This window comes from Oncorhynchus gorbuscha, linkage group LG01 (genome assembly GCF_021184085.1).
Source record: "Oncorhynchus gorbuscha isolate QuinsamMale2020 ecotype Even-year linkage group LG01, OgorEven_v1.0, whole genome shotgun sequence".
In the NCBI taxonomy this organism is placed as follows: domain Eukaryota; kingdom Metazoa; phylum Chordata; class Actinopteri; order Salmoniformes; family Salmonidae; genus Oncorhynchus; species Oncorhynchus gorbuscha.
The window spans coordinates 96,061,642-96,079,790 of record NC_060173.1 but is presented as its reverse complement, the minus strand read 5'-3'; the positions used below and the strand labels follow the sequence as shown (position 1 = coordinate 96,079,790).

Sequence of the window (18,149 nt, the reverse complement as noted above, 5' to 3'; positions counted from 1 at the left end):
ACAGTAATAAACTGCACAGTGACAGTTGTTTGAGAGGAACGTTCGCAGGTGGGCGGTTTAGGCAGGTACTATAGAAACTACACATTCCCCCCATGCACACTGTCTGCACGTGCTCAGTAGTGTCTGAGAGGACACCGTGTCCTCATACGCACATACGCACATACGCACACACACACACACACACACACGCAGACACACGCAGACACACACACACATACGATGGAAATGAAATGTGGGGGAGAGAACCCTCTGAGACAAGAAGGGACAGGTAAACACTTAGCCCCCATCACTGATCCCCGCTATCACAGTATAGAAACTAAAAACCATTCCACAGTATAGAAACTAAAAACCATTCCACAGTATGTAAACTAAAAACCATTCCACAGTATGTAAACTAAAAACCATTCCACAGTATGTAAACTAAAAACCATTCCACAGTATGTAAACTAAAAACCATTCCACAGTATGTAAACTAAAAACCATTCCACAGTATGTAAACTAAAAACCATTCCACAGTATGTAAACTAAAAACCATTCCACAGTATGTAAACTAAAAACCATTCCACAGTATGTAAACTAAAAACCATTCCACAGTATGTAAACTAAAAACCATTCCACAGTATGTAAACTAAAAACCATTCCACAGTATGTAAACTAAAAACCATTCCAAACTAAAAACCATTCCACAGTATGTAAACTAAAAACCATTCCACAGTATGTAAACTAAAAACCATTCCACAGTATGTAAACTAAAAACCATTCCACAGTATGTAAACTAAAACCATTCCACAGTATGTAAACTAAAAACCATTCCACAGTATGTAAACTAAAAAGTATGTATTCCACAGTATGTAAACTAAAAACCATTCCACAGTATGTAAACTAAAAACCATTCCACAGTATGTAAACTAAAAACCATTCCACAGTATGTAAACTAAAAACCATTCCACAGTATGTAAACTAAAACCATTCCACAGTATGTAAACTAAAAACCATTCCACAGTATGTAAACTAAAACCATTCCACAGTATGTAAACTAAAACCATTCCACAGTATGTAAACTAAAAACCATTCCACAGTATGTAAACTAAAAACCATTCCACAGTATGTAAACTAAAAACCATTCCACAGTATGTAAACTAAAAACCATTCCACAGTATGTAAACTAAAAACCATTCCACAGTATGTAAACTAAAAACCATTCCACAGTATGTAAACTAAAAACCATTCCACAGTATGTAAACTAAAAACCATTCCACAGTATGTAAACTAAAAACCATTCCACAGTATGTAAACTAAAAACCATTCCACAGTATGTAAACTAAAAACCATTCCACAGTATGTAAACTAAAAAACCATTCCACAGTATGGAAACTAAAAACCATTCCACAGTATGGAAACTAAAAACCATTCCACAGTATGTAAAAACCATTCCACAGTAAAACCAAAACCATTCCACAGTATGTAAACTAAAAACCATTCCACAGTATGTAAACTAAAAACCATTCCACAGTATGTAAACTAAAAACCATTCCACAGTATGTAAACTAAAAACCATTCCACAGTATGTAAACTAAAAACCATTCCACAGTATGTAAACTAAAAACCATTCCACAGTATGTAAACTAAAAACCATTCCACAGTATGTAAACTAAAAACCATTCCACAGTATGTAAACTAAAATTCCACAGTATGTAAACTAAAAACCATTCCACAGTATGTAAACTAAAAACCATTCCACAGTATGTAAACTAAAAACCATTCCACAGTATAGAAACTAAAAACCATTCCACAGTATGTAAACTAAAAACCATTCCACAGTATGTAAACTAAAAACCATTCCACAGTATGTAAACTAAAAACCATTCCACAGTATGTAAACTAAAAACCATTCCACAGTATGTAAACTAAAAACCATTCCACAGTATAGAAACTAAAAACCATTCCACAGTATGGAAACTAAAAACCATTCCACAGTATGGAAACTAAAAACCATTCCACAGTATGGACACAGAGAAAAAGACAGAGAGGGAGGGAGAAGGATTTACCTTGAGCTTCCGCTGTGCCTGTTCAGAAGAGAATAGAAAGAAACACACAATTATTAACATAACACACACACACAAATAAAACACACACACTAACACATCCACAATAATTCACATATTATAAACTGGGTGGTTTGAGCCCTGAATGCTGATTGGCTGACAGCTGTGGTATAAATGACAAAACATTTATTTTTTCTGCTTGAATTATGTTGGTAATTAGTTTATAATAGCAATAAGGCACAAGGGGTGTGGTATATGGCCAATATACCACGGCTAAGGTCTGTATCCAGGCACTCCGCGTTGCGTTGTGCGTAAGAACAGCCCTTAGCCGTGGTATATTGGCCATATACCACACCCCCTTACCTTTTACCACACCCCCTTACCTTTTTTTGCCTTACCTTTTAACCGACTTGCCTAGTAAAGGTTTAAAAAATATATATATATATATCATTAAGGGAAGCAAGGCTTCTGTGGTTTGGTCTGGAAAGAGTGTCTGTAATGTAGTTGATGCTCTGAGGCTAGTACTACTATAGAGTTTCTGCTCTAACCGGTTCAGAGAGGACCAGATCTACAGCAAACACACAAACTTAACTAACATTTATATTTGCATATGGATAGTAGTGACTATGAGCCATTAATGACTGGAGCAAGTGACTCATTCATTACTGTATATTACTCACTTTATTGGTCATATGACTCCTGAGTCTTGAGCTTTTAATATATTTTAATAGACTCCATATGTAGCTGCACATCAGTGTGTATTCAACAGGACACAGCATAATGATGTAGAAATTTTCACATTGAGTAGATCAAGTTCAAGTTTCAATTAACAGACATGTGTTTGGTTCCATACTGTGCTTTAGCCAGCTCTTTTAGCATGGCTGGTTGCATATTGTATGTGTTGTAGCCACTACCACCAGTATAAGATACTAACCAACTGAGCCCCCTCGGCGGCTCTTCCCTCCCATGGGTGTCTCCTTTGTGGGCTCGCTCTCCTCTTGTGCTTCAGGCTCAGCTTCTGTAAAGGAAGGAGGGAGGAGAGGTGAGACAGGAAGAGGAACAGTCTCTCTCTCTCTCTCTCTCTCTCTCTCTCTCTCTCTCTCTCTCTCTCTCTCTCTCTCTCTCTCTCTCTCTCTCTCTCTCTCTCTCTCTCTCTCTCTCTCTCTCTCTCTCTCTCTCTCTCTCTCCCTCTCGCTCTCTCTCTCCCTCTCGCTCTCTCTCTCCCTCTCGCTCTCTCTCTGTAGGACACTTCCGTTACTTTACTCATAATCCGTCAACGGCAATATTCCTTTTTTTTAATAATTCTAATTAAACATTTTGGATATGCTTGGTTAGTCTTTCACAAAATGTGTTGATTCTATTGACATTTCTTTTCAAACAATAGAATCCAAAACATACACATACAAATAACAAACACAAACATCAACAACATCACCCCTGCCCAGACCCACCTGTTCTCACCCCCATCTCCAGGGGCTGCACTACTCTCCGCCACGTCCTCAAATTTCACCATTTTGTTCCTCTCTGTCTCTCACACTCTTTCAATAATCATATAATGAAGCATATGATTGTTCGGTTGTCTTAATGAGGGAGAATTGGTTGATTTCCAGTTTTTAGTATATGTTTTTTCCAAGACAATTGACAAAAAGAGCATCAGCCAACCCATCGTGAAAGGTTGTTAGATCGAATCACCGGGCTGACTAGGTAAAAATCTGTCATTCTGCCCCTGAACAAGGCAGTAGACCCACTGTTCCTAGGCCATCATTATAAATAAGAATTTGTTCTTAACTGACTTGCCTAGTTAAATAAAAAATAAATATGTGACCCGTTTCAGAGCTTTTTGAATGTTTTTATTTTTTATCAAAGTGCTTTTTTTTCAGAAATGCATTCTGGATCATGTTTACTTTCATGTGCCTTAATAAAAAAATTGCATGTGTGATGACCCTCCCACTCTGTCTGCCGAATTCTTTCTCTTTGCTCTTGTTTTCCTTAATTAATAGGATGTCGGTGGGCGGAGCCAGGAGGGTCGTCAGTGAAATGGGACACACCTGGGCTCGGGTGTGTCCCAGGATAAATGCACCTTTCCCGATTCATTGAAGAGACAATCTCCATGCAGACAGACAGATTTTGGTTGTGGCATTTTTGTGGTTATTTGGTTTCATTGCGTTGGCACCTTTCAAACCCCCATAATTATCACATGTATACATGTGACCACTCGCTTACACTACTGACTAAACACACACCATTTATATTGTATTTACTTTACTTCAGCAAATAAATGTATTTTGTTCTTTATCTCCACGTTGTCTCCCTTTTTGTTACGGGCTTCGAGCCAGTTCGTGACACATGCCATCTGTAAATACGAATAAAATTGTTAAATTTACAAGCCTTCCCACTAGCCATGATTGGCTGAGATAATGAGTGGGCTGGACCTGCCGAGTTCAGAGTTTGTATTGGTCTGCCATATAGAAGGCTTTTGTCTATTTGAGCTGGTCAGTTGAGTTGGTAAAAACAAAAAAACGTATCGTGTAGTGGAGCTGCATAAGTGTTGCTCTCCACTTTCTGAAGGATTGAGTTTTATAATTAGTGGAATTAGAATATGATAGCTAAAGATGGTGAAAACACCTGTCTCAGAATTACATCTTCAAACTAAGGGCAACCGTGGCATGGCATCTGTGACAGGGAGACACGTCCGTCATGCATGATGTATATGGGTAAGAGTCTGGCTAGCTACATTTTCAGATATTACACGGTTCATTCTTTTTAGAGGGTTTTCATTTTGGGCTAACGTGTACTGTTAACTAGTTAACTTTAGCTGGCTGGCTTCCTAACTATTGTTACGTGTATGACCTTATTATTTGTATCCCAGAGCCGTATGCTTTGCTAGTTAGAGCCCAATGTTAGCTAGCTAACATTGAACATGGTTGGTTAGCTCCTAGCAGAGTAGTAACAACATGATTTGGCATTATGTTCATTGATGTTTAACTAAGTAAAGTTAGGTGGCTGGCTTGTTAACGTTACATGTGTGTGATCTTACACATAGTTTACCTAGCTAGGTTCATTGTTTACCTAGCTAGTACAACACCCGTTGAATAAGGCCAGTGTCAGCAAAGCATGAGTGAGAGGCTGGCTGGCTGAATTGACTGACTGGCTAGTTAGGCTGTTTTCATGTTATCCAAATCAACGGCCAGAGTTCAAGTGTGAGCTCTGAACGCTCCGAGAGCAAAACTAGATGGGAGGGCTAAAGCTTAAGAGGATGTGGACGATGCTGAATGGGTGTAGACAAAGAGCTCTTCACTAGATACCAAAACATTCAAAGGCCATTTTCTCAAAAGTGAGATTACAAGTTTATCAACTTTAAAAGCAGAATTACTTTCCCATTGTTCCTCAAATGCAGTGTATGATATACCATTGTGTAGCTCTGAGCCTCTCCTTTTATCCAATGTAAAAAACACTATTTCAAATGTTGCTACATAATATCAAATCCAGGTGGTCACATATGGTGGTGGTCACATAGGAGTCACATATGACGTCTTTGTTAGGATTTGGCCAGGGTTGTTCCGGTTTTTGGTCACTAGATGCCCCCATTGTGCCTTTTGACCTTTTCTTTTCCCTTGATCCCCATTATTATTTGCACCTGTGCCTCGTTTCCCCTGATTGTATTTAAACCCTTTGTTTTACTCAGTTCTTTGCTCTGTGTTTGTATGTTAGCACCCAGCCCTAGTACTCTGTGAACTCTTGTTGATCCCGGTGGACTCTCGTGGAATTCTGTTTTTTGTTCTTGTTTGTTTTTAAGTATCTTTTGAGGCTTTTTTGTGCTATATCTTCCACCTTGTGGAATTACCTTTTTGTCTTGGAGGATTATCTTTGTTCTTGTGGAATTCCTTTTGAGGTTGTGGAGTTACATGTTTTCCTGAAGAACTTCACTTTTTACTTCATTAAATACACCGTCTCAAGTACTGCTGTGTCTGCCTCATCTTCTGGGTTCTGCTGACTATTCGTGGCTCAGTTGGTTTAGTTACTGTTTCTCACTCGAGACCCGGGTTCGTAACCGGGTCCTGACAGAAACACAGAGCCAGAAATGCAGCCAGTTCCCAGGACCTTGTTGCCGTGCTGTCCCACCACCAGGAGACTGTCCAACGCCACGAAGCCGCCCTGGTTCAGCAAGAGGCCTTAATGGCTAGACATTCTCATCTTCTGTCGGAGATGCTGACTTCCATAAAGCAGATATCTGATCGACTTATCCCGGCAACAGTTCCCGTCCCAGTACCTCAGATTCACGTACCCATGGCAGTTAACCCTCTGGCTGAACCTCGTCTTCCACCTCCCTAACCCTCACATCGACTGGTCTGTGGGCACTATCAAGCAGTGGGGTGCTACGTGCCAAGCTACTTGTATTTTCCCGAATTCCCCGAGTTCTACTCCCGAGTCTTTAGAATCCATCGACCTGACCCGAGTTCCCGAGTGTTACCATGACCTCAAACTGGTATTTAGCAAACAGAGGGCCACCATGCTACCACCCCATAGACCTTATGATTGCCCCATCAAACTGTTTCCGGGCACTTGTCACCCCAGGGGTCGGATCTTTTCCCTATCTCCACCCGAACGAGCTGCTATGGATACCTACATCAAGGACGCTCTGGAAGCAGGCCTCATGCGTCCATCCACCTCCCCTGCGGGAGTAGGGTTTTTCTTTGTGGCCAAGACGGTGGATTACGTCCTTACATCGACTACCGGGGACTCAATGCCATAACCGTCCTTAACCGTTACCCGCTACCCCTTATGGCCACAGCCTTCGAGCTGCTCCAGGAAGCAGTTGTTTTCACTAAGCTTGTTTTCACTAACTTTTACCGCATGTTCATCAAGAACTTCAGCTTGGTGGCAGCCCCTCTCTCAGCTTTAACCAAGGGTGGCAATGCAAGGTTTTTGTGGGGAAGAGAAGCTGAGACGGCCTTCCAAGGACTCAAGCAGCGCGTCCACTCTGCTCCGATCCTGATACTACCGACTACGGATGAACCGTTTGTGGTGGAGGTAGACGCCTCAGAGGTTGTTGTTGGAGCTGTCCTGTCTCAGAGGGGTGAAGACAAGAAGCTTCATCCGTGCGCTTTCTTCTCACACCGGCTTACCCCGGCTGAGAGGAACTACGATGTGGGGGATCGTGAACTCCTAGCGGTTAAGATGGCATTGAAGGAATGGAGACACTGGCTCGAGGGGGCTTCTCACCCGTTTCAAGTGCTTACGGACCACAAAAATCTGGAGTATATCCAGCAGGCGAAGCGGTTGAACTCTAGACAAGCTAGATGGTCTCTTTTCTTCAATCGATTCCAGTTTATCCTCACCTATCGGCCCGGGTTGAAGAATCTCAAACCGGATGCCCTGTCCCGAGTCTACGCTCCTGCCATTCGAGATGACACGGACATGACTGTCCTTCCTGCTGCTAAGATCGTGGCTCCGATCTCGTGGCAAGTTGAGGATACTCAAGCTATTGAACCGGACCCGAAAGGAGGTCCTGCCATTCGGTTGTTTGTCCCCAAGGCAGTGAGGACTCGGGTCCTTCTGTGGGGGCACTCCTCTCGCCTCATCTGTCACCCAGGCGTAGGTCGCACATTGGAGTTCATCCAGCGTAAGTTCTGGTGGCCTACCATAAGAGAAGACGTTGCCACTTTCGTCAATGCTTGCCCCGTGTGCTGCCAGGGCAAATCTTCTCACCTCCGCCCGCAAGGACTCCTTCACCCTTTACCTGTTCCCCACAGACCCTGGTCCCATATCTCGTTGGACTTTATTACTGGCCTTCCTCCATCCCATAGCAATACTACTATCCTAGTCATAATCGACAGGTTTTCAAAGGCGGCCAGGTTCGTCCCTCTGACTAAGTTACCTTCTGCCAAGGAAACGGCTGAGTTGGTAATTAATCATGTGTTCCGAGTCTTCGGCATTCCTCAAGATATGGTTTCTGACAGAGGTCCCCAGTTCGCCTCTAGGTTTTGGAAGGCCTTCTGCCAACTCATGGGGGCTTCTGCCAGTCTATCTTCAGGGTACCATCTGGAGTCCAACGGCCAAACAGAGAGGATGAATCAAGAGCTGGAAACCACCCTCCGATGTATGACTCGTAACAACCCGTCCACATGGTCGTCCTTCATTGTTTGGGCCGAATACGCGCACAACACCTTGCGCTCCTCCTCCACTGGTATGTCCCCGCACGAGTGTCAGTTTGGCTATGCCCCTCCATTGTTCCCGGACCAGGAGGCAGAAGTCAGAGTGCCTTTCAGGCTTGAAGTTCGTCAGACGCTGTCGGCTTATGTGGAGGAAGACCCGTCTTAATCTTATGCGTTCCTCACAGAGGTACCAACAACAAGCAAACAGACGTCGCCGTCCCGGGCCTACCCTGCGCCCCGGCCAGAGAGTCTGGCTCTTCACGAGAGACTTACCACTATGGGTGGAGTCTTGCAAGCTGTCCCAAAAATACATCGGTCCCTTTAAGGTTGCCAGGAGAGTTAACCCTGTTTCTTATCGCCTACACTTACCCAGATCCCTTAAGATTAATCCCACATTTCCCTATTAAAACCTGTTGTTTTTTTCTCCCCTTGTCCCGGCAGACAGACCTCCCCCTCCGCCTCGTGTCATTGGAGGCCAGCCGGCTTATACCGTCCATCGGATACTGGATCCGCCCAAATAGGTCCACAGACGATGCAATCTCAACCACACTGCACACTGCCCTAACCCATCTGGACAAGAGGAATACCTATGTGAGAATTCTGTTCGACTACAGCTCGGCATTTAACACCAGTGCCCTCTTCACGATGCGGTCTGTGTGGGTGGACCAATTCAGTGTGTCTGTGATGTGTACGCCGAGGAACTTAACTTACTACCCTCTCCACTACTGTTCCAAATCAAATCAAAATGTATCCATCGATGTGGATAGGGGGGTGTTCCCTCTGCTGTTTCCTGAAGTCCACAATCATCTCCTTAGTTTTGTTGACATTGAGTGTGAGGTTATTTTCCTGACACCACACTCCAAGGGCCCTCACCTCCTCCCTGTAGGCCGTCTCGTCGTTGTTGGTAATCAAGCCTACCACTGTTGTGTCGTCCGCAAACTTGATGATTGAGTTGGAGGCATGCGTGGCTACGCAGTCGTGGGTGAACAGGGAGTACAGGAGAGGGCTCAGAATGCACCATTGTGGGGCCCCAGTGTTGAGGATCAGCGGGGTGGAGATGTTGTTGCCTACCCTCACCACCTGGGGGCGGCCCGTCAGGAAGTCCAGTAGCCAGTTGCAAAGGGCGGGGTCGAGACCCAGGGTCTCGAGCTTGATGACGAGCTTGGAGGGCACTATGGTGTTAAATGCCGAGCTGTAGTCGAACAGCATTCTCACATAGGTATTCCTCTTGTCCAGATGGGTTAGGGCAGTGTGCAGTGTGGTTGAGATTGCATCGTCTGTGGACCTATTTGGGCGGTAAGCAAATTGGAGTGGGTCTAGGGTGACAGGTAGGGTGGAGGTGATATGGTCCTTGACTAGTCTCTCAAAGCACTTCATGATGACGGAAGTGAGTGCTACGGGGCGGTAGTCGTTTAGCTCAGTTTACCTTAGCTTTCTTGGGAACAGGAACAATGGTGGCCCTCTTGAAGCATGTGGGAACAACAGACTGGGATAGGGATTGATTTAATATGTCCGTAAACACACCAGCCAGCTGGTCTGCGCATGCTCTGAGGGTGCGGCTGGGGATGCCGTCTGGGCCTGCAGATTTGCGATGGTTGACACGTTTAAATGTTTTCCTCACGTCGGCTGCAGTGAAGGAGAGTCCGCATGTTTTAGTTGCGGGCAGTGTCAGTGGCACTGTATTGTCCTCAAAGCGGGAAAAAAAGTTATTTAGTCTGCCTGGGAGCAAGACATCCTGGTCCGTGACGGTGCTGGTTTTCTTTTTGTAATCCGTGATTGACTGTAGACCCTGCCACATACCTCTTCTGTCTGAGCCATTGAATTGAGATTCTACTTTGTCTCTATACTGACGCTTAGCTTGTTTGATTGCCTTGCGGAGGGAATAGTTACACTGTTTGTATTCGGTCATGTTTCCAGTCACCTTGCCCTGATTAAAAGCAGTGGTTCGCACTTTCAGTTTGACGCGAATGCTGCCATCAATCCACGGTTTCTAGTTTGGGAATGTTTTAATCGTTGCTATGGGAATGACATCTTCAACGCACGTTCTGAATGAACTCGCACACCGAATCAGCGTATTTGTCAATGTTGTCGTTTGACGCAATACGGAACATATCCCAGTCCACGTGATGGAAGCAGTCTTGGAGTGTGGAGTCAGATTGGTCGGACCAGCGTTGAACAGACCTCAGCGCGGGAGCTTCTTGTTTTAGTTTCTGTCTGTAGGCAGGGATCAACAAAATGGAGTCGTGGTCAGCTTTTCCGAAAGGAGGGTGGGGCAGGGCCTTATATGCGTCGCAGAAGTTGGAATAGCAATGATCCAAGGTTTTTCCAGCCCTGGTTGCGCAATCGATATGCTGATAAAATTTAGGGAGTCTTGTTTTCAGATTAGCCTTGTTAAAATCCCCAGCTTACAATGAATGCAGCCTCCGGATATATGGATTCCAGTTTGCAAAGAGTCAAATAAAGTTCGTTCAGAGCCATCGATGTGTCTGCTTGGGGGGGAATATATACGGCTGTGATTATAATCGAAGAGAATTCCCTTGGTAGATAATGCGGTCTACATTTGATTGTGAGGAATTCTAAATCAGGTGAACAGAAGGACTTGAGTTCCTGTATGTTGTTTTGGCCACACCACGTCACGTTAACCATAAAGCATACGCCCCCGCCCCTCCTCTTACCAGAAAGATGTTTGTTTCTTTCGGCGCGATGCGTGGAGAAACCAGCTGGCTGCACAGTCTCCGATCGAGTCTCTCGGATGTCCCTCTGGAATGCTACCCTTGCTCGGATTTCATCAACCTTGTTGTCAAGAGACTGGACATTGGCGAGGAGATGTGCCCGTCTCCGGAGTCTGACCAGAAGACCGCTTCGTTTTCCCCTTTTTCAAAGTCGTTTTTTGGGGTCGCCGGCTGGGATCCATTCAGTTGTCCTGGGTGAAAGGCAGAACACAGGGTCCACTTCGCAAAAGTCATATTCTTGGTCGTACTGATGGTGAGTTGACGCTGCTCTTATGTTCAGTAGTTCTTCTCGACTGTATGTAATGAAACCTAAGATGACCTGGGGTACCAATGTAAGAAATAACACGTAAAAAACTAAAAACTGCATAGTTTCCTAGGAACGCGAAGAGAGACTGCCATCTCTGTCGGCGCCGGAAGTCATAGATCAGGTGTTTAGAGGTAGGAGGGGTGTGAATGTGTTGAAGTGTTTTACCTCCGTCTTCTGGTGCAGGAGCCGCTTCCGACTCTGAGAAACAAACAGACCTTTATCAGATACCATGACCATACTGAGAGGACATCATTGGCAAATGTGATACTTATTACAATAATACTATTTTAACCCATCACTCTTATCACTCACATACAACAGATCTAAACTGTGATTTAGGTCGGGATTGAATCTGATCGCCCCTTTCGGCTATGCACCTTCTATAAAGGGCAGCTGAACTCGAAAAACATCTTAACTGGTTGGAAACATCCTATATTTACACAAAGTGTAAAAAAGCATAATTCTGGTCATAAAGTCAGTATCTTGCAAAACCGAGATTTACGAGATTTAGGGAATCTGTTACGTTCCGAGATACATTGGATATTTGAGAGTTGGGTTTTGATTTCAATGATGCCCACTAACACGGGGATGGTAACGCCTAGGGAGAATTGTCATGCACAGAGAAACAGCTGCGCTGATTGCACTCTTTCTAATAATAGCAGAACCTACAGACATTGAGACAGACCTGTCCATTATGCAGCGCCTCAGACTTGTTTACATAAGAAAACACGTTGCCATTGTTATGTTGAAAGGACACTTGGTCCCTAAGCCCTTTATCGAGTGGCCACTTGCTGATATGACAGTGATCACTCGAAACTGCACACTGTTTTGGGCAAAATGAGAATTTAGACAGTGCACACTTGCATCCCAAATGCCAATTGTCATTATTCCAAGATTCAAAACCTATTAGCGAGCGTCTTGTGTCCAATCACATCCTGTTCTGTAGCATGATTCCCTATGAAACCCTGCCAACGAGATGGTAATAGATAGTGAGAAAGTTGTAAAACAAAACAGCACCGAAGCACACAAGCTGATTTAGCTAACGTAGCCTGCTTGCTGAATGTGCCTGCTAGCTACTAGATAGCTTCATTGACACAAATGGAACTTAGCTAGCTGTTGATTTTGCTACACACTGATTTTATCAGTGTGTAGCTTGTCCTTTATTAAGGATAGTTTAACAGCTTGCTGATGAAGTTGTAGACCTATTCTCAGAAATCAGTCCGTACTAACAGCATGTTTCTAAAGCAATGGTGAGTTAGCTTAGCACCGCAGCAGCTGACTCATTTTCATGCAAACAAAAATTACTTCAGAAATACTGCACAAAACACCTTAGCACAATGTAAAATTTCACGAATAAGAACTCCCCGACAGAACCATCAAAATGTATTACAGATTTATTGATTTACACTACATGAACAAAAGTATGTGGACCCCTGCTCATCGAACATCTCATTCCAAAATCATGGGCATTAATATAGAGTTGGTCCCCCTTTGCTGCTATAACAGTCTCCACTCTTCTGGGAAAGCTTTCCACTAGATATTGCTGCAGGGGACTTGCTTCCATTCAGCCACAAGAGTGTTAGTGAGGTTGGGCACTGATGTTGGGCGATTAGGCCTGTCTCGCAGTTGGTGTTCCAATTCATCCCAAAGGTGATCGATGGGATTGAGATCAGGGCTCTGTGCAGGCCAGTCAAGTTCTTTCACACTGATCTCAACAAACCACTTCTGTATGGACCATTATTCCTCCTCCATCAAACTTTACAGTTGTCACTATGCATTCAGACAGGTAGCGTTCTCCTGGCATCCGCCAAACCCAGATTCATCCGTCGGACTGCCAGATGGTGAAGCGTGATTCATCACTCCAGAGAATGCATTTCCACTGCTCCAGAGTTCAATAGCGACAAGCTTTACACCACTCCAGATACACCTGTCAGCAATGGGTATGACTGAAATAGCCGAATCTACTAATTTTAAGGGGTGTCCACATACCGTTGTATATATAGTGTATCTTCAATTAATAAACTATTTTGAGGGTGAAGTGGTTGTGGCTATGTTGGTGCTGCGAGGATTCAAGAGGGACAAACAACAATACCTTCCAGGGTATGATATAGTGATCATTGCACACCCACATCGAACCACACCCCATTACGCAAGTCACATTTCTTTTAATGAGCAGCAGAAAACCTAGGAGCAAGCCCAGGCAAAAACGGTGAGTTCAGCCGCCCTTTAAAGGCTATGTTCCCATGTTCGACTGCATTGCGGTGTCTTCCGTGTATGCAGTCTCTGTGAACATGGGAATGTGGGGGCGGCTGAGCTCATTAAGCCAGTTCAATCGTAAATGATCTTTAAATGTGAAGTGAGCCATGAAGTCGATCTTCCACGGTCTGGAGTGAATCTAGGCATTAAACACACATTTCATAATAAAATAAGAACTACACAGAGAGGGATGGGGGTGAGTGTGTATGCCAGCATGTGTATTTTGAAGGCGAACTAAACTAATATCAATTCATTTTAATTTACACTGTTAGAGGAGAGTGCATTGAGGCCTACACACTGGCAGAATCACAGTATCAATATATTTGGATATACAGTTTGAGTTCAACAGTTTAAGACTTCTTTCAGGACACTTTGGCCTTGCATTCCAACATACATTTTGTCTAAAATTGAACTTCTACATTGTCCTGTGGGAACTCTAAAAGGTCATTGGCTAGAATGTCAGGATCTGTTGCTGTGGCAGGCTGTTGACTCTGTCAGTCAGAGTCCTCAGAAGGAAACTAAATTGACTCTCCCCACCGACTTCACCTGAACCTCCAGCCCCTCCACTTTAGATTCCCAAAAGTAAGGACAAATGGATCCAAGAACTCGTTCATACACAACACTACCATACAGCTAAATGAATGGAAACGGGTCACATACACTTAACAGACATGCAAAGGCCATGAATGTACTGTAGTTATAAGGGGTGTCTGACCTGCAGCTTCCTCTTCTACAGCAGGTACCTCTGCTTCTGGTTCTGCTGCCTCCGCTTTGAAACAACAATAACCATTAACAACTGTGTGTGTGTGTGTGTGCGTGTGCGTGTGGCTCACCTGGTTCTGGCTCAGCTTCAGGGGCCACCTCTACTTCCACTGCTGGTTCTTCTACTACTTCTGTGTCCTCTGTCGCAGCCTCATCCTTTGTAGCCGGAGCCTCCTCTTCTGCAGCTGCAGCCTCTTGGTCTGTAGTCGGAGCAACCTCAGAACTTGCAGCCTCCTCCTCTTCTGCAGCCTCCTCCTCTTCTGCAGCCTCCTCCACTTCTGCAGCCTCCTCCACTTCTGCAGCCTCCTCCACTTCTGCAGCCTCCTCCACTTCTGCAGCCTCCTCCACTTCTGCAGCCTCCTCCACTTCTGCAGCCTCCTCCACTTCTGCAGCCTCCTCCACTTCTGCAGCCTCCTCCACTTCTGCAGCCTCCTCCACTTCTGCAGCCTCCTCCACTTCTCCTGTCGGAGCCTCCTCAGCTGCTGGGGCCTCCTCTGCGGCTACTTCCTCTGCTTCTGCCTCAGACTCTGCTGCTTCTGCCTCTGCTTCCTTTGTTTCTGGCTCAGCAGCAGGGTCTTCTGGAGAGAGGAACATACTTTTCCTTTAGCAGGGAACAGGTATGGTGTCCCACATCACATTTTATAACATCATCAATAAATATTCAGACAGACGTCAACTTTCAGATGGCAGGACTACTCTAGTGTGTGTGTGTGTGTGTGTGTGTGTGTGTGTGTGTGTGTGTGTATTGCAGTCATAGGGGGCAGTGATATTCCCCTATTGTAAGTAAGGTGCAGCATTGTGCCAGAGAGTGTAGAGGCGAAACAGCAGACTACCTTCTCACTCCAACACTCTTCTTTCTCTCAAACAGGCATGACCAGCTGGCCCTAGTGGGGCACAGTGTGTGCAGGCTTTTGTTTCAGCCCTACTCCTGATCCACCTTCTGATTTAACGGGCCACACTGAATAGCTGACCAGTTGAATTAGGTGTTCGAGCTGAGTTGGAACAAAAGTCTACACACTCTATGGCCCTCAGAGACTGGAGTTGCCCATCCCTGTTCTAAAGAACAGAATCAATAGTCCTGAAACACAATCCATCAACAATCACCAAGGCAGGCATGTCATAATGTGTGTGTACTGTATGTCAGGAAAAGAAAGACAGAGACTTAAGATTACTGTTCCTTAAGACTACTGTTCATTAAGACTACTGTACCTAATTGATAATGGAATTTATGTGTTTAAATGAATGATTAGAATATTCCACCCTGAAACCATATAATTGTATGTCATAAATCATAAATTAAATAAATCATGAATCATAAAATTATTATTAATGATGTGTGTAGTCTTAGTCAGTAAACATATAATTAATGATGTGTGTAGTTTTAGTCAGAATTAGGGTAAAACAATATATCTGTACAATATATATTTATATAATCTTAACCTTTTGGGGATAGGGAGCAAGCAGCATTTTCACTTTTGGATGAATAGCGTGCCCAGAGTGAACTGCCTCCTACTCTGTCTCAGATGCTAATATATGCATATTATTATTAGTATTGGATAGAAAACACTCTGTTTCTAAAACTGTTTGAATGATGTCTGTGAGTATAACAGAACTCATATGGCAGGTGAAAACCTGAGAAAAATCCAACCAGGAAGTGGGACATCTGAAGGTTTGTAGTTTTTCAAAGCTTTGCCTACCGAGTACACATTGAGATATGGATAAGGTTGCACTTCCTAGGGCTTCCACTAGATGTCAACTGCCTTTTGAAAGTTGAATGAGGATTCTACTATAAAGGAGGGGCTCCTGAGACCTGTTTGAGTCAGTGGTCTGGCAGAGAGCCTTGGTCTCATGACGCGTCTGGATGAAATTCTCGCATCTCATGAAGATGGATTACTGGGCTGAACACGCTAGCAACAAGTGGCTATTTGGACATATATTATGGAACTTTATAGAACAAATCAGTCATTTATTGTCAAACTGGGATTCCTGGGAGTGCCTTCTGATGAAGATCATCAAAGGTAAGTGAATATTTATGGTGTTGTTTCTAACTTTGTTGATTCCAAAATGGCGGCTATTACTCTGGCTGTTTTGGGTTCGGAGCTCAGATTATGCTTTTTCCGTAAAGTTTTTTAAATCTAACACAGCAGTTGCATTAAGGAGAAGTCTATCTGTAATTCTGTGAATAACACTAGTATCTTTTATCCATGTTTATTATGAGTATTTCTGCTAAAATCCCCAGATGTTTTGGAATCAAAACATTACTGCACATAACGCGCCAATGTAAACTGAGATTTTTGGATATAAATATGCACATTATTGAACAAAACATACATGTATTGTGTAACATGATGTCCTATGAGTGTCTTCTGATGAAGATCATCAAAGGTTAGTGATTAATTGTATCTATATTTCTGCTTTTTGTGACTCCTATCTTTGGCTGGAAAATGGCTGTGTGTGTTTTTGTGACTTGACTGACTTAACATAATCATATGTTGTGCTTTAGCTGTAAAGCATTTTTGAAATTGGACACGGTGGACAGATTAACAAGATGTTTATCTTTCATTTGCTGTGTGAAAGTTACATATTTCTAAAAAATATTTTTGAATTTCACGCGCTGCCTTTTCAGTGGAATGTTGTCGAGGAAAGGTTAAGGGAATAGAAAATGTTTCAATTGTGATGAGACAGGACATTTCACCCAGGAGTGTAAGGCTCCCTGTAAACATTGTGACCGAGTAGGACACAACCACCAAAATTGCAAACATAAGGGGAAGGACAGGTGCGACAATCGGGAGAGAAAGAGAGAGGCAGAGACAACGGGAGCGAGATTAATGAGAATCCTCGCTGGAGAAATGCTTGGACCTTTAAATTAGGGCTATTTTCTGGGAATTGTCTCGGTAGTACGTGCCTGATTTTACTACAGATATTTATGATAATAGGGTCATTTGCGTCTCTGTCATTTCAATTGTGTTAGTGGTCCAGCGGTAGAATTCTTGCCTACCACACAAGAGACTCGGGTTTGTATCTCAGCCTAGATGCGATAGACAAAAATTTGGGTTTCGGATTGTAAAACAACTATTTAAATATTTTGCCTGGAAAGATACAGATGTTAGTGTTTGTTTAAGATATAAACTGAACATTTTAATAGCTTGTTTAGGTTAAATTGAAAGACTATTTCATTATAATTAATAGCGAGACAGTCGAGTTCTATGTAGACCAAATGGGGTCTCTAACCCCTTGGCAGTCTAGAACTGTGAGCCTTTATGGAAGATATCTGTGCAGGTCCCCGTGTAGTTCATGGAACAGGTCATAGCTCACACCGAGAGAGAGGGTTATATAAATCCACATACCCAGTATGGAAGAAGATGGAGTATAGTGAAGGTGAGGGTTTTTGACTGTAACCTGGAGCAAGGGAAGTATTGCATAAAGGTATGAATTACCATTAAAAATGTAAAGAAAGAATCTAGGGTTATGTGATGTTGGTTTTGACCAGGTTTCAGTTGACACTATGGTACCATTCCGGGTAACAGAGGATAGAGCTGGCGATAGTTCTAAAGCCATCCAGAATACCAGCAGTACCCCTGACAAAACGGACATTACCCGTGGAGTCGTCCAGAGCCAGGGACCGGTGCGGATAGTTCAGATGAAAGATCTGAAGGAAGTGATTGAGGTGGAAACTGGTTATGGGGATTCCAACCTATGGTTGGAATGGATTCAGTATACAGCCAGATCAGTAGCTAAAGAATACTGTTAAGCCTGTGCCACAGCCAAACCTCAGTTGACAACCACCCCGTTTCCACTTGATGGTATTGATTCACCCAGGGGAACGGCCTGTATGGTAAAGCTGTTCATGAAGGCAGGGAAGCCAGCCAATGACAGTTGCATTGATCTGCAT

General features: G+C 43.7%; 1 protein-coding gene across 2 annotated transcripts in view; it reads right to left on the bottom strand.

Annotated features, from left to right (window-relative positions):
- The window catches only part of LOC124027149 (retinitis pigmentosa 1-like 1 protein), a 37,841-nt gene that overhangs the window by 7,774 nt on the left and 11,918 nt on the right, over window positions 1-18,149 (bottom strand). Inside the window, exons 2-6 of one of the 2 annotated variants that reach the window (XM_046339660.1) lie at window positions 14,329-14,835; window positions 14,211-14,264; window positions 11,405-11,437; window positions 2,980-3,063; window positions 2,049-2,066 (exon numbers count right to left, since the gene is read on the bottom strand). In XM_046339660.1, the coding sequence (XP_046195616.1) occupies window positions 2,049-2,066; window positions 2,980-3,063; window positions 11,405-11,437; window positions 14,211-14,264; window positions 14,329-14,835 (696 nt within the window). The remainder of the gene's footprint in view (window positions 1-2,048; window positions 2,067-2,979; window positions 3,064-11,404; window positions 11,438-14,210; window positions 14,265-14,328; window positions 14,836-18,149) is intronic. The other variant, XM_046339723.1, reaches the window with a different exon arrangement.